Source organism: Trematomus bernacchii, unplaced genomic scaffold, assembly GCF_902827165.1.
Source record: "Trematomus bernacchii unplaced genomic scaffold, fTreBer1.1, whole genome shotgun sequence".
NCBI lineage: Eukaryota > Metazoa > Chordata > Actinopteri > Perciformes > Nototheniidae > Trematomus > Trematomus bernacchii.
Window position 1 is genome coordinate 1936161 of NW_022987593.1, and position 21936 is coordinate 1958096.

At 38.4% G+C, this 21936-nt stretch overlaps 2 protein-coding genes across 3 annotated transcripts in view; one reads left to right on the top strand and one right to left on the bottom strand.

Moving 5' to 3' along the window:
• Positions 1-722: 722 nt before the first annotated feature.
• Positions 723-7981, bottom strand: LOC117482386. 2 transcript variants are annotated; one of them, XM_034130500.1, is made up of 11 exons: positions 7840-7981; positions 7301-7449; positions 7061-7208; positions 5705-6079; positions 5109-5390; positions 4976-4999; positions 4746-4847; positions 4609-4639; positions 4182-4231; positions 3983-4014; positions 723-2590 (listed from the first exon to the last, which is right to left on the bottom strand). In XM_034130500.1, the coding sequence occupies exons 1-11, from the start codon at positions 7907-7909 to the stop codon at positions 2492-2494; spliced, it is 1362 nt and encodes a 453-aa protein (XP_033986391.1). In that variant the 5' UTR covers positions 7910-7981; the 3' UTR covers positions 723-2491. The 2 variants fall into 2 exon arrangements, with proteins under 2 accessions (XP_033986391.1, XP_033986392.1); XM_034130501.1 differs by having other exon boundaries at positions 7301-7445; positions 7840-7916.
• Positions 7982-20635: 12654 nt separating this feature from the next.
• rab11fip4b (RAB11 family interacting protein 4 (class II) b) overlaps positions 20636-21936 on the top strand; it is a 42153-nt gene continuing 40852 nt past the window's right edge. The window contains exon 1 of the mRNA XM_034129499.1: positions 20636-20683. The gene's annotated coding sequence lies outside the window, so the exon portion shown is untranslated. The remainder of the gene's footprint in view (positions 20684-21936) is intronic.

The window sequence follows — 21936 nt, forward strand, 5'->3', positions numbered from 1 at the left end:
CAGCATTGTGTTGGTGTCTTAAGGATTAGCCGCCGCTCCTGTAATGCCTCTTTGTCTAGGGGACAAAAGTGTGTGTGTGTGTGTGTGTGCACTGTCAACAGACAACATAAGAAAGTCAGTGATTGTTATTTTGATGTCCTCACATATGGGCCTTTTGCGTTGTATAATGCTTCATGTGGGTGTGACTCTTTGATGCTGTGAGAGAAGGGTAAATCAAATGGCAGAGCTGAGTCACAGACATTAAAAAGCAAATGTCATGCAATGTGGAGAGGAGGAGAGGACCTATTTATTGTAACAGTCGTTCACTGCCAACATACATTTCCATTACGTGTATGTGTCTTTAAAAACATATTTTTCCTTAAAACAAGTAGAAAAAATGTGTTTCTCTCAAATCAGTTCTCACATTAACAAACAAAATGACAAATTAGGAGAAACAATTGGCAATTATTTATTTGTTTGCATTATTGTGCTTGGCAGTGAGTAAGTGAAGACTGTTGAAGGGGGAAAGATAGTTGTGATCAAGTTTCACGCTTTGTTAAACATACAACACTCAATATATTTTGCTCTTGAAATAAGATTATTTTCTACAAGGCTGTCTACTTAATAGTATCGAATGTTCCTGAAAAGCCAATGAAGAAGGCTTTCAAATCGACAGCAGTCAAGGCCTTGAGCTAATGTGTCAGAGTAGTGCAGGAAAATGGACAAAGCAACAGACTCAGTGATAATGAGAAGGTTGTGCCACTTTAATCTAACTGGTCAATACATTCAAAAGTGTATTTTAACAGATCAAAATCAATCTTCCAACAATTTTCAGATTTCGGCACACACGTTCATGTTCAGTTTCTGCATACACACCTTAGGCTATTACATTGGAGACACAGCATGGGGTGGCATCAAAGAGCAATTACCATGACTTTCAGGGTTGCCAGTGTCATCTGATATAAACCTGACTCATGGCTCAGTGTGTCACATTATGCACACAGGGTGAGGCTGTCACAAGCCAGTGAACTGTGGGTACAATTAAGGTGCCACTTGAATTCATCACATGGCTCAAGCCTCTTATCGTTATTCTGCCTCTTATACAAACAAATCAGCCGAACGTCATTATCTGAAGCTGAATATCTTCACTGTGTGAGCATCAGCTCACATGTGACTGCACACAGGAAGAGTGACTCAGACATGGCAAATGAAGCTGACTTTAACATTTGTTAAATGATTTACATCCTCAACTTTCATCTTTTTCATCTTGTCTGTGTCTATAAAAGAGAAATGAATACATACATTCCCCCGTGCATTACTGCGACTGTGCTGTGAAAGGCCAGTGATATGTAATAAAACGCAGTACTAATACAGAGTCTGCTTTTTGCTGCTTTCTGAAGTACAATGACAGCCCTTCTCTGCAGAATTATTATCCGCCATAAAACCATACAAACAGGTGGGAGGCGTCTCTCCCTCCTGAGTCCTTTTACTTTTTTACTTTCGCTACGTATTGAAGTCTCAGCACATTCACTTAGAATGTAGGACCAATACACTGTAGATATAAAGACAGCCATAATGTCCTTAAGGTTCATGTTTGTCCCCTCACAATGTAGTAAAGAGTAAAGCTCAGCACAAATCGCCGCTTGTTGCATTGTGTAGATATTCCCATATATGTCAAAGTCACATTGTTCCACTCAACCTTGGACCTTTTCTCATTATAAGGAGAACAACTTGATGAATAACATTCCTCATGTTTTGCCTTTTGTGTTTTTTTGTTTTACTTTCAATTATATCTAAATGGTGCCCTCTGCAGAATACTTAGCACAACTACAGCAGGACAATTTGGGAAAGAGTTGTTGGTTGTCTTTTTCTTCACAATCTTAACACACTGTGTCGCATGAGTATGCAAGCATATATTACATTTTTCTTACCAACATGCAGTCTAAGGTCCTGATGCAGGAACTAGATTGTAGGGATGTCCCGTTATCAGATTTGAACAAGACTATTATCTATTCAATGTGTTTAAAGAGGCGGGTAATTGATTACATACAATGTTTTCATTTTTACATATTAGATATCAGAGCTATAGTCATTTGCAAAACTGTAAATAAAACTCCATGATGACTGATAATGGTAACGATCCATTTAGTAGCTGTTACTAAAGCAGCTTGTGGTAGGATTGTTTTCACATCTGCTTTTTTCGAGGTCAAGGATACACTTTGAAGTTAACCTTAAGGTAAGTTATCCACCACATGGAACACATGTCATATAAAAAATAATAATAACATCTTTATTTAGATTCACTGGCTCAGTAACATGTAAGATCAAACAAACATCATATCCTGTAAAATTGTACATTTAACTGCTGAAAATGAAATAGGAAGTGGGGAAATAGCCCTTCCTGTCCTGCTGTGTTACTCCAGCTGACGCTACATTGATAAACTCGAAAAAGTATAAACAGACAGAGAGAAAGAGAGGGACGGAGAGGGAGCGAAAGAAAACACCAAATGTTCTAATGGTAGGGATGGATCGGGGTTGTGAATGTGGAGAGCGAGGTCCATAAAGGGGATCTGGAGGCCGTCTCTGTAGGTGAGTCCACACTGGCCCATTCCTGCACACAAAACACAAACACACAAGCTGTTAAAGATTTCAGCAGTCATTTATTGCGGTACCGTTTATACCCCGGTTTGTACTTTCAAACAAGTTTCCCTGTGTCGCTTAAACAACACTATACATTATTTTGTTTATTTCATAACCTATTATCACTTTATGGCCCTCAATTGAATCGAATTACCTAAGACTTATTCTGTAGCAAACCTCCACAAATCCAGTTATACACTTCTTATCCATCTTTGTTAACTGAACATTAGTTAAAAAAGTTCTGACACTCAAAGTGCAGTCAAATCTGTGAAGGGAGAGGTTCTAGAAAACAATATATAACTGATAAAAAGATAATAAAAAAATAGCTGTGATCTTGATGAAATGACTGCTTTTTAAGTAAAAGGTAAGACGAGGCCATGCCAGATCAGTGCTTAGACTGACAAAACTGATATTTAATATTCAGATTCTGCAATGGCTGCTTAATGACAGCAGGTTAGTGTTTCCATCAGCTGGTAATGACAGCGTTTTTTCCTGATGGCTGTTTAGTATCACAGAAAGAAAGATAGAGCCTAGTTAGAGCTCTTAGTCTAATGACAGTCCTTCATCAAACTAATTAATAAATGTGATTACAACTAATGAGAAGGAGACATTAATGAGGAATGTGTGTGGTTTGACAGTATGCTTGATGATTGGCAGTGTGTGGGTGTGCGAATATGTGTGTTTCTGTGTGTTTGTTTACAGCGAAGGGATCAGTGAAGTTTACAGTTGTTTGGGAAAGTTAATCTACAGGAGAAACAAACTGTAGACGCTGCAGAAATACCAGAAATACCTAAAGAAAGAAGGGGACTGACGTCAGAAAACTGCACATGATCTGCCTCATTTTTGTGTTCAAATGAATACTATTGCTATTGTAAAGCTAAGAATTTTTTATAAATACAGTACGTCTTGTCACATCTATCATGGAGTTGTTGTTTTCCTTTTACCTTACTTTTTTAATCCTAGAAAAGACCAAAACCATATAAGTACTGTATATCCAAACACTGTCCTGCTGCTGTACATACTCAGTATACACAACATGTGTATTAATCCACTGCGAGTTAAAAAAGAAAAAAAAAAGAAATGTACTATTTACTTCTATTTGAGTACTGTTCGCCACAAATGTCCTTGTCCAGATGTTTGAGATTCTGTAATAAGAACCTTTGGGGCTACTGAGAGGTGGACTAACATAGTGTGTTTTGGGCCTTTAATGTCTTTTGCTGGCCTATGATTAAAGCGTACTCTTTAACTCAATGCATTGTTATCGAAAGTACAAAGGTAAAGTAAACTGTTGCTTAATCGTAGTTGATAAATCACACAATAATTTGTATTATCAACTGTAGATAAAGGTATTATAAAGAATTACCTGAGTGATACTTGTGCGCCTGAGTGTAAGGTCTGTGAAGAAAAAGAAAAAATACAAGCACAACGTCAAGCAGTGGTTTGTATCAGTATGTATCTTTACTTTCATGAAATCAACGTCAGAACCTAAATAAAATGGCTTAAAATGCAAGAAACTGAATGGCCAGACATTAACCAAGTTAGAAATATGATCATAAACTCACCCACAACATGGTCCTTTGCATGAACTTGAGTCCAGAAGTGTGCTTCCTCTCTGAAATAGTTCAACACAGCAACATGTCATACCACAAAACCAATCGTGTAACATAATAATGCATTTTATATACCGTGTTTATGAAAATCAATGTGATTCGAGCTGTGTAGAGGCAACCCTATAATGTGAAATGGGTTTTTACATTGTGTAACAGGATTAATAAAGTGAAACTACTTTTGTTTGCTGAGCATTATACATTATTAACTATAACACAAGTTCAAGCTAATTCTGGGAACTTTTGATAGTGGGTGTTTTATTGATAGTTTTGTTTTAAACAGTTTCTTAAGTTGCAAACCTGAGGACAATATTTTAAGTTGCAGTTGTGACAAACTGAGTGATCATTTACTGGTCTTTAAGACAAATGTAAATTACAATACCTTCTCTTCTTTTCCTCAGCTGCTGCCTTGACTTTAAAAAAAAAGAAGAAGAAAAGGCAATATTAATTCTCACGAGGAAGACATCTTGACCGCGTGTATGCATCATGTGAGGAAGCAGAAATGCATGTGTGACATACTTTTCCTGCGTGCCACCACAACCACGAGTATCACTGAGCAGAGGAACAACACCACAGCGGAGAAAGACCCCAGTACAAGAGGCCAGTCCACAGCGGAAAAATCTGGACACAGCACACCGGCATTATTGTGAGTCATGGAGTAGAATGATAAGTCTAAATCCCTTTTTTTGTCATATGTCCCACTAGATAGGATTATGAATATAAGCATGTTGTAGGGTTGGTAGGTCTACCTGTTGATGATGGAGGAGGAATTCCTAAAAGATTGGATAAAGAAAACAAGAAGTCTTAAACTCTTTTAAAACCTCCACATTAACTTTTGGTCAATTAAAACGACACACATAGAGTACAACAGCACATCTGTACCTCTGGTTACAGCTAAAGGGAGGCTGTGTGGAGAGTTGCTCCATTCCCCCACCAGGAGGACATTGTACTGGCACTGGTAGAAAGCCACCGGAGTTTCCTGGACCGGCACTGGGAAGGTGGCCTGATGGTGGATCAAGGTGGCTTTGTGAGTGTCAACAGGAAATTCATTATCCTCCACGTAGAGGGAGAACGCAGCACCGGGGTACGCAGCAGAGCCTGTGCAGAGCAAATGCCACACAGCCGTCTGCTGCTCGAGGACGAGGGTGGGAACAGGCAACGCATCTGAAACCAGACCAAATCAGGAGAAACATTAGTGAAAGCTCCTGCCTTGTATATCGTGTATACAATCAAGATTCAAGGCTTTTATTGTTATTGTACATAGTGTAGTTATGTCAATTAAAAGCTTAGGTCACAGGCTCCTCCAACAGTGCAACACAATAAAACAGATAAAATAGTGCAAGTAAATACAAATAAAAATAGAATAGAAATAGTGCAAGAATAGTCTATATACAAGTATATAGTATCAGCTGCTTTATAGAGAAATAGTGAAAGAAGGATGTCAATGTGGTAACAATAACAGGGATTTGCCTCCTCACCTGTAATAGAGATTAGAACCGTGTTGCTGACAGTAGAATTAACCAATCCCCTTCTTAAATTGACCTGGTAAAGGCAGGTGTACTCCCCCGCCTCTCCACCCGTCACCGGCCCCACAGTGAAGACTCCTGGCTGGGGTTCATGGTTTGATACCAGACTGGCTTGAGGCTGGAGGATTACAGATATGGCCCCCGGTTGCTTAGCGGCTCTCAGCAGAAGGAAGGTCATGGGTCGGTTGCCAAGGTTAGACCGGGACTGAGACTGAGGCGGGACAGGGACAGAGCAGCTGAAGGACAGAGTGTCCCCACGCTTCACCTGACCAGTGGAGGGGTTCACAGACAACACTGGAGAGGGCATGGACCGAGGGGAGGCTGTATCTGGAAAAGTACAGAAAGAGAATCAATAAGTCCTATGTGTTTGTTGCCTCATTACTTTTAAATATGTTGCACAAAATTCATTTAAACATATGGCAACGCTAACATCCTTGGTTTGCCGCAGTTGCTAGCCAAACTTCCCTTTCTCACCATCAACTGTTGAAGCCACACATTGTGTTTGATGTCCGTGTGTGTATGTGTGGGTGGGTGTGTGGTTTCTATATGAAGTGCAGGATGTAACTACCACTACACACACCCACAGAGCTGAGGACAATAAGAGACCACAGAGAGCACCTGCATGCAGCACTCTGTTCTCGAGGTTGTAGAGCAGCGGATGGGAGTGTTTATTATTTTATACCACATGTGGAATTACTACTGGGTGCAAACTGTAAAAAACTGACTCAACAAACTCTGTTGCTCCACATCACACCACATCCATTTCCTACCTTGTCCTTTATAGTAAGATAAGATAAGATAAATGTATTGTAACTGTAACTGTAAAGTGCAATCTAATGTAATTTGGAGCACGCCTGTTGATGTTAAGGCACAAACATATCTAGTGTTATAAATGTATAAACACAGAATAAAATAATAAAGTGTCCAGTGCTGCAAGCAGACTGTCAGCAGTACTACCAGTTTATATGAATATACAGTGTGAGTTTCCATATCAGGTAAAAAGCTAAAAAGCCTTTAATCAGATGTCTGTTAATTGGATGTTTCAATATTTAAAAGCACTGCCCATATTTTTTCAGAATTACCTGATAACATAGCCATCTGATAAATGGCTCTTTAACTTTTATCAATCAATGTTTCCTTTAAGATAGTGCCTTCATTACATTTGTTTGAACTTTTCAAGCTCAAGATCTCTTGACCTTTTTCTATTTTAAAAGAGAGAACATGTTTGGACTGAGTGTCCAATCAGATTCTTAATTGATCAAAGGCAAGACTATTAAGATATGCATTAAAAAACAAACTTAAACACACCTCTTGTCTTCTCCAGATGTAAATAGGGACTGAAGGCACTGAAACGACCCTGTTCTATGTAGATACAGCAGAAGAGTTGCACTGTATTATTTTCCTTCACAGTGAAATGAACCTCCTCAGCACCAGACTCCAGCACCTGAGAGTCCACCTTAATATAAGAAGAGACACACAGAACAATTAAACCAAAGAAGCCAAGTGGTAGCATAAGACACACCAGAAAACATCTGCAAAAGAAATTACCTCTTTTTCGTTTCGGTACAACATAAACTTAACCCCTCTCTGACCATCTGGGGCCCGGCAGACCAGAACCACCGAGCCCTTTGACCTTGAATAGATGTCCAGAGTAGGTGACGTAAGAGTAGGAGAGGAAGTGGAAGCTGAAAGTCTTCCTAGATGTAACATAAAGCAAGAATCAGTTGGATTTCACAAATTCCTTTTGAGGTGGATCAACAGTGAAGCAGGCATGAAAAACATTGCTTCTATGATTGCTACATGTGGTCAAGCTCAATCTGTACCGGTTATTGCAATTGATGAAAAATAGAACATAAAACTTAGACATAAAAGGAGACATAGCTGTCATTTCCATATGTGGTACATTTACAACAGACCGAATTGTTTGTGTGAATCATTACATATTGAACGGCAGGTTACAATAGTTTACTTCTTCTTTAACCACCATTAAAACAGTTAATAGATATTTCTAGTGTAAATAAACTTTTTTAGTTGTTAGAAAAAAACAAATAAATAACTTTGAGAAACACCTTTAGCATGATCCTTACCCCAAAGTTGTAGAAAAGTGAAAAGCAGAGTGTATATCCAAAGTGATTGTCCAACACTAACAGCCTGCATCTTTGACACACGAAGAAGACTGAACAGAATAAGAAAGCACCTAGAAGTATGGGCTGCTCCCTCTCTCCTCTCTGTTTTCTAAATACGTATCACATCCTCTTGAAGACAGAATGATTGGGGGAAGTTGAAACAGTAAACACACTTCCTTTTTCGGAGTGAACTGGTGGTGTGCATGATGAGAATAAATAGCAGGCCTGTGTCTCAGTACCACACATGTACAAATATTTCTGTGTCAGCAGACTTGTGAGGATGAAGTAAATACAAAATGTCCCAAGATGCCATCAGGATGTGAAAAGTGTGCTTGATTATCAGTGGTTTCAAGGTGTCAAGGCTTTTATTGTCATGTGTGCATAGCTACAGTGTAGTTATGACAATTAAAATCTTAGGTCTCCTCCATCAGTGCAACACAATAAAACAGTTAAAATAGTACAAGTATAACATAAAATAGAATATAATAGAAGCAGAATATAATATAATAGAAACAGTGCAATATACTATTGTATGTAACTAAGTACTTTTTCCCTAGCACTGAACTTAAGTACAATTTTAAGTACCATACTTAAGTTTTTCCATTTGTATACTTCTACTCCTACGTTTAAAGCAAATATTGTACTTTTAACAACACTACATTTGTTTGACAAAATTAGTAGTTAGTTAACAAATTCTCATTATTAATACAACGTATAACTCAACTAATCCACATCCCTTTATAGACTGGCCTTTTGTTTTCAGGCCTTGTTAAGTGACCTGAAAACAAGTTTATTAGAGTCAACACAAAAGCCTGTTTTCTATTGTGCAAAAAGGAACACACTTAAAAGTGTGGGAAACATTTGAAGCAGCCACATCTCCAGATGATAGAAGAAAAGAGAAACTGGATAATAGGGAATAAGAATTAGGTCACTGATAGATGGAACATGTTGTTTATAAACTGTATCAACAACTGCAAACTAGAATCTGTGAGAAAGCAGAAGTAGATTTGTTTGTGTGAGAGAGGGATTGAAACTCAAACATAAAGGACAATTACCATTATAAATCTAATTCATCTAAAGATGGTATATATTCCTAAAGATGATAAGGGTACAAACATTAGGGTCAAGATTTAAATCACATTAGATGTGAATTACTTAAATTTGTTTTGGCTAAAAGTGTTCTTTTTTTGAGGAAGTAGATGAGTAAAGTTTTAATTACTGAATTGTTGAGAATTGTCTTTAAACAAAATTCCCCATTTTAACTGGAATTTTAATTTTGTACTCATGAAAGCTAATACGGAGTAGACAGGAGACAGTATTCAGCTTCAACACCGAAAATACCACCCTCCTTTTTGGGTGTGTTATATTTCAGCATCAATATTCCTACTATTTCATTTCATTTCAAACCTTTATTTAACCAGATTGGTCCCATTGAGATCATACTATAGATCTCTTTTTCAAGGGAGACCTGCAGCATATATGTTCCACATGAAACATAAAACAATAAAGGACATCATACATTATAATGCAGTACACTATGCAGAACAATGTTTTTTTCTCCCCAGACAGTAGCACAGCATCTCCTCATGAATCAGTGATTTTACATCTGCTCCTTGAATGTGATTCAGAAGCTGTTTCTTCCCACTAACTTATTCATTCACTTTCAATTAGGGATGTGGATGTTGTCTCTGATAATATGTTACAATTGTAATATATTGAGACTGGCTTTTTCAATGGTGCCATTTTGAGGTTGAAACTTGTGATTTTACAATACATGGATTTACAACTATTGGCTGCATCCCACTAAATGTGATACACGCATTGATACGGACTTCTGTACTTGTATTGTTATGTAAAACACTATTATATCCTACTATTGTATGCTTGGGACTTGTGTCCATCAGCATCACTACTCCTCCCGCGCGCAGCAGCAGCATCCAATAACTTTGTGTCACGCGCAGTCGCACAGCAGGCCTGCTAGTTTCCTAACAACATGGTGTTTTTGTGTTGGACTAAAACACCCGAAAAGAAGATTAAAAAAGCACCAAAGAAATGGAAGAAGACAGAATTCCTCAGTCGGAGCGTTTGCTGACATTTGTGAGGAAACTCAAAGAGGTGTTCGACGTTTGTGACGAGGACTCAGACGGGTTTATCCTCCCTGAACACTTTGTGCAGCTTGGTTCCCAGTTTGGACAAGCAGAACAGGTGAGCACGTGGACCCTCAGTAATTGTTATTTTTGCTTCGTCTTTTTTTCCTATAGGCTACACTGTGCCATTAGAAGCATACAGTGCTTTAGGCAACCAAGTAATGCTAGCATTTTCCACACGCCCTCATTATTTTCTGGAACGTGTTATGCTGTATCTTTCCTCCTAAAAATATATCACTACGGAACTCCACATTGCTATGTGATGAAGAAGCTAACATGGAGTTTTTGACACATGAGAAGCTAATTGGGAAGAGCCTAGCTTCACCTGCTGGTACACACTAATGCAGAGAAGTTTCCTCATTATAGATTTCCAGGTTGGAAACATGTTTTTGTTACTTGCAATGCGGTAGAAACAGTGGGGAAAAGTATGATAGTCCAGCAAAACAGTATGACGCATTTAAATCTCCTTTAACTGAAAGTTGTGTGTGGAATAATAAGATCGTTGTAAAGTTTTACTGATGCAGGAAAGTTAGAATGTTTACTGGGCCTACTGCCAGACCGAAAAATACTATTCACTTTTTTAGCATTTTTTGTACTCATTTAAATGGCAAGTGCAGAACATTAGAGACATTATATATCTGAAGTGATGTAAATAATCTGGTAAAAGCGCAATTAACCAATCAATTTCAAAACATCTAATAAGACTAAACTAGATTCAACTAGTTTACTTTAACTGTTTAATGTCCTGCTTAGTTAAATTATTGTAAATAATTATTTCAAACCCACATTTAGGGGATCCATATTGATACTAGTGGTTTGTATTTTGTGTAAAATAAAACCAAAAAGCTATTTGCTGATATCACAATCAAATGTTTTATACTTCAAGATACCAACTCCAGTACCAGTCAAACTATTAGGAATATATCCCCAACAATGTGCTTAAACCTAGACTGTTCATGGCTAATGTACCATGACTCTCACACAATATGTGCTGAGACAGCGGAACAAAATCTATGTATTTGCCACCTCAATATTGCCTCCTTCAAGTCTTTTATAGAGAATGACCAGGACAGCAGTTCCTGAAAAAGAGAAGAAGCTCTTTCTCAGTAACCACTGCTGAGAAAAACATTTCTGAGAGCAAGTTGCTGTATCATATTCCCAAAACATGACCTCAGCAATGTGTCTGTTCCTGATAATACTTGTAACTGAATCATTGTAAAGATTAGAAAACAAAAACAACAGTGTGTATCTGTCACCATTAAGTAATCTATGTTTTTGTAATGCACAGCGCTGTCTCATCTGATTGAATATTCTTTTTGAGGGTTAGTTCATATTGAGAGACGTGCCTATAACAAATGGGAGAATACTGTGTAATCTTCTTTCCCTTAGCTTGTGATGCAGAAGGGTTATTATTGGTAATATTTGAGATGTTATTCATCAGTGCGTGTGTCACAGTGGACATCCCCTTGTGTCTCAGTGCATGGCAGGGTAATAGAACAGTGTTTGATTGGCTCCCCAGTGTTGTGTTGCTCATCAGCAGAAACACTGTGGAGCCACTGATTGGCTCCCTGGGGACGCTTTCATCTGGGAAATGAGTTTGTAACATGAAGTCAACGCAATTTATAAACTCAACGACCTACAAGTCAGTAGAGTACAGAATAGACTACATACATCAACAAACTATATGTTCTACAATTATGTTAGGATTGTATAGAACTGCAGCTATTGATTACTTACATTTTCATTAATAATCTACCAATTTTCTAGATTAATTGATTCATCTTTGGGTCTTCAAAATGTCTCGTTCTATCATTCCTAAAGATATCCAGTTTAATATGATACTAAACAGAGAAAAGAAGGAAATATTCAGATTTGAGACGCTGAAAAACCTTTTTCATTTTTGCATGAGACATTTATTGAATTTCCTTTCTCTTGCTCGGTTGGGTTTGTAATTCTTCATTGGAGGAGGCGTACAGTAAAGCAGCCTCCTGCATGTGTTGCCCTCTCATGTCATTGTCCTATATCAGCAAATCCCACAGTAGGTGGCTCTCCCAGTCGTGCAGTCACATGCAAACGTGCACGGCGACAGTTTCCTCCTCTGCCCTATTTTTCTCTCACCTTCACTTTGTCCTTAACAACTGAAGACAAGTAAGACACCATTATAGGTACACACATCTGACATTAAGATTACCTTGATACTGTATACATCCTGCTGTGACCTCCAGTTTAAAAAGCTATACTTTTTTTATAAGCTAGAGATATTCATTTAATACAAGTTACAGTTTTGAACACCACAAATTGCTTGTCAGCTGCACTGTTACCCAGTTGCCAGGCAATGGTTTTGAGGGTGTGAGATGAGCTGAACAAATGAATAAATGTAAACCTTTTAATAAATACAAAATGTGGATTTATGAGACACATTTTTCGATGGGTAGTTTCACACAATTCTCTTATATCGACTGTTGTCTCTACCTCTCAAAGTTTAGGCATGACCTAATCCAACCTTAGTTCGTGTTTTTAACCCTGAGAAACGTTGTAGCAGTTTCCGTCTCAGTGACCAACCGTTGCTAAAATGAGTGCTGTTAAATGCAAGTGTCTGTGGGCAGCTTGCAAAGAGAATAATGCATTATTGAGCCGTGGTGCAGAGCGCTGAGGGGAAGCAGCACTCTGCAGTCAGGGAGATGTGGGGGGGGGGATCATGTATTTTGCCGTGCTTTGGCCAATGTTTCTACTGTAATACAAATGTGTGATATTGCATATGAGGGGTGTTGGGTTGCTTTTTAGTTATCCATCCCAATGCCTTTGACCCGGTTCAGATGAAAAGTTATGTACATATTATGGATTTTGTTTCGTCCATCTGTTGCTTTTTCAGCAAGTCTTTTTTTCTATTGGTCTATATAAAGTATACAGCTACTGGCCAAATGACAATGTAAATGATTATATATTTGCGTTGTTCCCAGACAAATATTTTCAATGACCTTCGGTTAATCTTGCAATTTCATGTAGTGTCATAATTATGTGTGTGACCAAACTGACTTGCATGAAGAGTAACAGGTTGGTTTAAAAAAATCAACAATGCCCCCCATGATGTCACCGACACTTGGTACATTCCACTTTGCCACTTCCTGTAGTTAAGCTTTCTGCTTTAGGTGCAGCATCTTTTGTTACAGCCTCCAAGAGGTCCCTCCAGCAGCAGCAACAAGTAACAGCACTAAAGGAAACCATATTAGAATGACTTAAGGTAACTAATCTAAAGACATACATACATCTCTGTAGAAAAGTCAGCTACATGTGTGCTCTTGAAATGAAAACTAAAATGAACTGCCAATACTAAATCAATTATGAGCAGGATGTACGGTAAACTATGGAACACTAAAGCATGTGCACGAGGGTTAGTGACACAAAAGTTAACCGTGTAGCAGAGGTGCAGTCATCACATTCGGACAAAGCTCCACTTTAACTTTGAACATATTAAAGTGTATGGATAAGGGTTGACCCATGAGGCCCAACATATCACCTCTGCTGTTAACACATTTAACTAATCTAATCGAAGTGTCAAGATCATCAATAAAAGTGATGACTACTTTTAAAACATTTAGTTTGGCAAAACAAACGCACATATTGTGTCGTGAAATAAACAATGCACATTGCTGTGACTATGGCTGTTACATTTAGTTGTGGTTTGTTTTCAAATGATAAGGCAGTAAACTCTTATTTATTCATTTATTGTTGGGTCTATAAAGATGATTTAGAGAGGATTGCTACAGGCAGCATGAGATCATTTGATGGCTTCAAAGGATAGACTTAATATGATAATAAGGCTGTTCATCTCTGTTGAGAGCCTCAGTGCAATGCTGGGAGGAAGGATGATTCATCTACTAATAAGTGGTTTGTACTTATCAGCCCCCTGTCTATCTCACAAATCAGGAAGTGGGCTGCACAGACCCACAAATACACACTCACACAGACGCACACAAGCACATTCCTGTTTATGTGGTTGATGAGTGTATTAGTAGGAGTTGAGATCATACTTTTTAATAACCTTCTGACACAATGCAATTACATCAATTAGTTTCAGTACCGTTTTTTTTCCACAGCCCACATATTGAGTTGACGTAGCACAAAAGCTAAAATGTGTACCTTTTTTTTTTAATATGTTTACTGTGTGTGAACAGAAATGTGTCTCCTGTGCTCTGATAGCTCTAATGTTGTCTCTGTACCCCTCCAAAGGTGAAAAACTTGGCCAAATGTCTGGACCCCGACTCCCATGGGAGGATCAACTTCAAGGGCTTCTGCCGCGGTGTCCTTTCCATGAAAGGTTAGAAAAAGCAGGGAATACACTTTGTATGAGGGAGAACTGATACAGTAGGTTGCACTTGTGTCGCTTTACAGAACACCCTGACACTCTGTAACTCACAGTGTTCTGCTCCCTTCTACACTAGCTTTGAAAATCATTTAGCATCGGTTACATATCTATTTCTGTGACGAAAAGTCCTACAATAATTAATCAAAATGTGCTTTTGTTACTAGGCAGAACATTTTCAGCATTGACATCATTATTTGTTGTTCTTTGAATACATTCTCCTGTTAATGACGAATTCATGTCTTTAGGCCCATGTGGATGGTATGTACTGTAATAAGGACTAGGGATGGGAACGATTAATCGAATATTCAAAATTATTCAGGTATTCAAATAATTATTCAGGTATTCGAATATGAGTTATGAATATTTTTATTAATTTGTATTTTTTATTTTTTTATGTTTTTGGGAGGGATGCCTAAATTGATTACATATTATCAAATTGAATAATTCAATGTATACGACAGTGCCATAGCTAAATGTGTTAGGTGACGTCTAAAGGTGTGTTTTGCTACGCTCACCGGTCCCTCACAGCGGGCAGAGCTGCAGGTGCTGATCTCTCTCTCTCGCGTCCGGTACTTCACTCGCGTTTATGTCCAAATCCATCAGATCTAGCTAGTTCTAGCTAATGATATGGCTGCTGCCCCTGCCTACACGCAAATCACGCAGACTCAAACCTCATCTTATGCCCAAATGCGGCGCAAATGCGCTCCGCAGCCTTTGCGAGGTTCCGGCGCTAACAGTTCATGAGCGTGCTCCCCCGCCCCCTGTCAACACTCGCGACACATGAGTGGCCAGCCTAAACAACAATAAGCACTGCTTGGCAACCGTGTGTGGCGGCAAAGTACATAGACATTTTGACAGGAGAGATTTAGTTTTGCCGGTATTCAACATATTTTACCAGTCATAGTCCAGTAATTATTTACACTCTAAGAAGAGTCCTACACAACAGACATGGGGTCAAAAAGGAGTAATGTGTGGAAATATTTCGACCAGGTTAGTGAGTGCGGTGTAGAGTGCAAACTATGCCAAATTAAACTTATATATATATACATACTATACCTTGCTCCGTTCCAGCTGAGAGGGTCTTCTCTACAGCTGGCCTGATTGTGAATCGCCTCCGCACATGAAAGCTGTAGGCCTATAGCTGTCAAACTGTGATCACCAGTTCAATACATTTGACAAATTCGACTTGGTTTCTATACTTATTTGAACATGTATTTATTTATTTCCAAAAGTTCTTGAAACAATTTTTTTCAAAAGAAAAATGTTAGAATTTTTTTTTTTTACCCAATTTTTCTTTTATAGGATATGTACATTTCGGTTAACCGGTTAACTGTTTTTTGGGGGGTCGAATATTCGAATATACATTTTCTTTCAAATTCCCATCCCTAATAAGGACCAAACCTTCATTTTATACAGAATATTAGGGTAAGGAAATGGTGAATAAAACCAACAGTTACATTCAAACCTTCAATTCACCTTTATTTTTGGGATGGAAATCAAAGATAGTCTATTATATATTATAAAACGGACAAGTAAAATCAAGCAATCTGATTGGTTCTTAGCCGTGGTATACTGAGCGTATACCACGGGTAGAATTGTAAGTTACTTTTCACAACAAGTCAGTATCCCTCCGCGTCTGAGATAAACAGTATACAGTTGGGCTGAAAAGCAAACTGCCTGCAGTTTGCTTTTCAAACTGGAACAAGAAAGCAGCGGAGAAGTAACGGGCAGAAACCCTCCTTTTTACGCAACGGTCCAGACATAGACATCAAACGGCAAAAACATATTCAGTGTGCAGTTCCTTTGGCATTAGGGCAGGGATATTTAGATACTTTCCAAGGTTTGACATAATGAATTGTGCTACTTTTAAAGCAAGCAACGATGTTTTCAAATCTGTAATCAAAAAGGTCCGCAAAAACATTTAAGATCCTCCGGGGGGGGGGGTGGGTCTTACTATGGAGGAGTGGATTGAGGAGTGCCTATCTCCAGAACAAAAAGCACCTAAACGACGACATGTAGAGCTACGTGAAGAGCAGGTAGACCAACTGGAAAAGTATCACCATTCAAAAGCTTTCTGATGCGGGTCTTGAAACAAAGCAGAGAAATTATGACCGTTAGTGGCCACAGGTGAGAAAGCTCTCTCCAGAGCTACTGGAAGCCGAATCTCGGGGACCGGAGCAAGTGGAGCAATATTCTCGCCACGCCAAGCAACAGCCTAGAACAACCTCAGCCTATACAAGTAACCACGTAAGCCATGCTACTGATGCTGGACAGTTTTTCAGTGGGTGCACAATAAACGGCAACATACACATTAATGTAAATAAATAGCCAAATAATGGATCAACGCTCTCTGTCTAATATGTTCGCTAGCTGTTGTTAGTGTTGTTGCATAGCAACCACCTCGCACTATGTTTCGTGCAGAAGGCAACAGAGGGACTATTTTATTTTGAACATCATTATTTACTAATAAAAACTATTTAAATTAGAGTGTGTATTTTTCTTTCATATTGCCACACTTGGTAACCGTTTTATAAAAGCAATAGCTCACTTCAGGCCGTGATATATGCTCATTATATCACAGCTAAGGGGGTTGTCGACCCTCCGCTTCGCGTCGGGCCGAACCACGCCCCTTAGCTGTGATATAATGAGCATATACCACGGCCTGTCGTGAGCTATTGCTTAAACAACCTGTGCACATCAAGCCAAATAAGGCTAATTGCAATTATTTTGGCTGATTTTGAAACCGTGATATGATTTACTATATTGGAGAGTGATCATTTTGCATCATTATTCCTAACATCATTGAAACGTATATTCAAAATAGTCATGAGATTTCTACGAGGATCTAAATTCTGTACCTAAAGATTTTCGTTTTAAATCTGTAGAATGACGATTTAAAGGTCAGGGACTTTTGTGCATCACCAAAATCGTAACTTTTTTACAAATATTGCACTTCATGCGATTCTAAGATTGTATAGCCAATATTGCAATTTTGATTACGTTTCTATAAATCGCACAGCCCTATCATAAAGTATTGTTACTTTTCTTTTGTAAATGTGATAAACCGTTACCATAACATGGCGTAACTGCCCTGAAGCATACTGACTGATGAAATCAATATTTCACAGTTTTTTTTTATATATTTTATAACAACTGTCAAAAAACTCTAGGTTACTTTCTTCAGCAATAAATCAAGCTGGTAGCTTAGAGTCCAATGAGAGCTGCATACTAGGGCTGTGCAATTCATCGTATTTTAATCGCAATTAAGATTTTGGCCTGCCACAATTACGAAAACAACATAATCGAAAAAAACGATTATTTAGCTTTGCTAGGTTGTGACAGTGCACTGCAACATATTTGATCTCATTTATTTTTATTCATCATATTTATATATGTTTAGTAGCTTGTGGAAGTGCGCTCCAAAATATTTGTTGATATTGTTTATTGGTATTTATTATTTTGATATTATTTATTTAAATATAAATGTATCATTTATTTTTGTATTGGTTTTTCAGTTGAATGATACGTTCAGGGTAATCAACAGTTAAAAAGATACTGTTCAAATGATTATTTGTATTTGTTTTAAAGTTCAATAAATGGATGTTTTCAAAGTCAATGAATAATCGTATTTAATAATCGTGATATCAATTATTGACCAAAATAATCGTGATTATGATTTTTGCCATAATCGAGCAGCCCTACTGCATACTTAATATTTTTTGTAAATATCTCCAGTAACGGTCTTTTAGTGGATAAAGAAGCAAGTTTACCAACTCATCCTATTTCCTCTAACCGTCATTAGTTCTTTGTATTCGGACTGAGAGTCTGTGTAAAACCAGGTCAGCTGACCGTGGACCCGGGCCAACAGGAAGGGGCCGAGACGCGTTACTGCCACTGAGCTAGAGAGGAACAAACGCTTTCCAGTTCTGCATTGTTGAGCTGTGTTGTGTTGACCTGGAATATTATATTCATTTAAAGGTGTAGTCAACGATTCTGGAGAAGACTGTTAATATGTGAACCCAACAAAACAATCATAATGTTGCTCATTAACAGCTGGGTGTCTAAATAAACAACTTTTCCTAACAGTGATGAAAAGGCCAGTGTTGTGTTCTCCTGTTCCCTTTGCAAAATCACACGGCAAATGTTAGTTTTTGCCAATTTCAATCGGTTTATTGTGCCTTTTGCTGGATAAAGTATTGCATTTTCTACCTCCATACCAACTCTGTTAACCCTCCCCTTGGTGTCACTTCACCTGTTTTCATGTTTCTCTCACTGGATAAGTGTTCATAAATAATAGATCTGGTTTCCAAATTAAACCACCAGTCTCTCATACAAGTTTTAACACGGGAAGTGTGAGTGTTTCTGTCCTGATATTGACCTTTGGCATCAGAGAAGCTATTTCTCTATTTCTCTAAACCACACAGGAGTCTGTTTGCAGAAGAATGTTATGTTGAAAATCAAACCAATGTGACAGTTTCCACAAAAGTAATGGATTTCAAGGTGAATAACACGGAAACATAGAATATTAAGTCACGTAACACTACAAAGACATGCCGGTGCATTAGGGCCAACTCAAACACAACACATGCAGGTGTTTGTCTGAACAATATGTGAATATATGAATACATTGTGTATTTAGAAGCATGCTCCGAGCAGCTTGGACAGGAAATGATTTCAGTGCAGAATCTCAAACCGACAGATGATTCATGCATGCTTTATTTTCTTTGCAGGTTATGTTGGGCTCCTTAAAAAGAAAAGTAGGGCACGGTTCATCACAGGGCCGTATGAGACAGCTAAGAGTTGCTATTGGGTAAGTTCTTAAAGTGCTTCTGTGTGGGTGTGTCTGTGTTTGCATGTATCCTCTGAAGTGTGAAATGAAGCTGAAACGTATCACCCCAAAGACTGTCTGTCTTTTTACCTAACATGACATGTAACTGACGCTTTCATCCAAAGCAACGTACATACACTTCAATACAGTAGACATCCTTACAGGAGCAACGGACACATTGACATGTTGGCTGCAGGAAATGGGGATCAAACCACCTACCCTCCAATTGATAGATGCACATTTATCCCCCCTGGGCCACACCTGCCAATCTTTGTTCTCCCACAATCCTTTATTAAGATAATAATCTTGATTTGATATGGCAATTGATATTGATATTTTACAGTGCCAGAATACTGTGTGTGTTGGTTATTCATTTTACAAAATGTATGTATAAGAAATGTTCATCCTTAAAGTCCCTTCAAAACAAGACCAGTTCGCTGTGTCTTGTGTGCAGTTTGATCCACTTTACAGAAATGTAAGGGATCAGAAGGACAACAGTGAACTCTGAATGAGTACAGCTTGTACTTCACTATTCTGTCCACTAGGTGGCAGTGTTCGACTGCACATGTGCAGTAGACGACAGACTGTGTCAAGAAACTTGCACACTAGCTTTCTTGTATGTTAACGGTACAGACTGATTATAAGCTTGGTACATTACTACACACTTTTGGAGTTGTTCTCCAATTTGTACTCTTCCAGCTTTTAAGGACATCTTGTTAAATTATAAAATAGTTCAACATAAAGGTATAGTGTCTAATGGGAACATTTGACATGAATGAAATACATTTAGCAATTAAGCTTTCAGGTTATTCAGATGGGACATTTTTACAGATGTAGTAATTTGGTTGTACTACCTCGGAGTATTACATGCACTTTGTTTGACTCCAACTGACGTCCTTGTATGCTGAGATAATTAGTGTAATACAACAGAGTCTCACTAGATCCCTAGGTGTAAAATATGACACATATTTCATACATTCCTGGAGTTATATCTTGGGAAATGTGATACTTTGTACAATACAACTCCCTCAAGCAATGAGAACATGGGTACTTCGCAAAGTGACAAAGTCAAATAAACGTCTGCTCTACTTCTTAGTTGAGAAATAACTGTTTCAGTATTCTTTGCAACAATTTGCCTTTATATTCTAGCATTAGATTGTTTATCTTTTAACTTGACATCACTGGTTTAAAGAAGAGTCTTTACCCTGCCAATGGTACAGTGTAACATTTCATTATACCATGGAGAAGTGCTCTTCAAATATTCACAGAGGGTGAAATGCAATACGGCTGCCACCTACTCTTTGACGGGCAATACAAAGCACTTCTCTTTTCTGAAAATGCTGTCTCATTTGCACACTTCCCTTTGAAACCCTATAAAAGATGATCTGAAAGCAGTCGAATCATTTTATATTCCAGGAAGAGGTCCCACGCTTTTTGATCGAAATGACTTGCTCACAGTGAAAGGTACGTGTTGCACCTTAGGGTTAAGATGTCTATTGGAAATGTCTTGGCAGTGACTGGCAAGCAATACCATTTTGCACTGAAGGAATACACTGTAGATAAGTGATGATATTTTATAACGTCTAACTTGGAGAGAATGATGGTAAATGCAGATTAGCATTAAGATGGAGATGATGCTGGCAAAAGGCAAGCAATAGATAATTAGGTATTTTTTTTTTACATGAAGCACATTTCAGACACTTCAGCTACAGTACACCTGACCTTGTTTTAGTGGTGTTAGAATCTGCTTACAGATATTGATATGAGAGCAACTAGACTAATCTGTATACATAATCGATCTTTTGTAACATGGAGTCTATTGCGTTGAGCAGTATACGTGGTCGTTTACACAACGTTTTTTTCTGTTTCTACTCTTCATAATGTACCTTGTGTCTTATTGAATATTGAATATTGAATTCAGTAGCCTCTGAACTGTGAGAGAACCGCCTCTGTATTTAAACTCTGGAGCCAGTCGAAGTGTTGGTTCCCACTGAGTGTAATCTGCAGGCACTTCCTCTTTTCCTCTTGGTCTGTGCAGAGTTTCTCATTTTCCTCTAGAAAGGAACTTCTTCTGAGGGATAGAGATAAGGTGAAAGTAATAACTGCTGTTTAACCTCCTCACTGATAGCAACCACTATATGCACATCTCTTCAGACTACTGAAAGCCTTTTGTAAATATCTCCTCAACTCTTTTCCTCTGTAGAGAAGACGTCTCTCTTTCTCTGCTGGATGAAGATATATTGCTTATGTTGTATAATTAGATTTACACCGCCGCGGTGTCCAGTTGTGGGAAAATATTTTCAGGAGTAACGCTGTGTTGCCATAGCAAGCAGAAGTGGGAATCCCAGTGCTCCCCAGGGTAGCAGAGTAGCGTGTGTGTGTGTGTATGCCTGTGCGCTTGTGCGTGTGTTTGTGTGGTGTATGTGTGCATGTGCTTGCTTTTGTGTTCGTGTGCATGTGAGCATGCATGTGTGGAGAGACCAAGTGAAAGAAGAGAGGGAGGAAAGGTGAGAAGTGTCTCATTATTGCAAGAGCCGTTGTTGGAGAGGATTTATTAGCTTGCTTGTGTGCTTGGGTTCACACGCAAACACACACACACACACACCACAGGGGAAAGACTACATGGCCAATGCAGGTGCTGACATATATTCTGGCAAAGACAAATTGTGTGTGTGTGTGTGTGTGTAGCCCAACAAAGACAAGTATAGCAGAAGAAA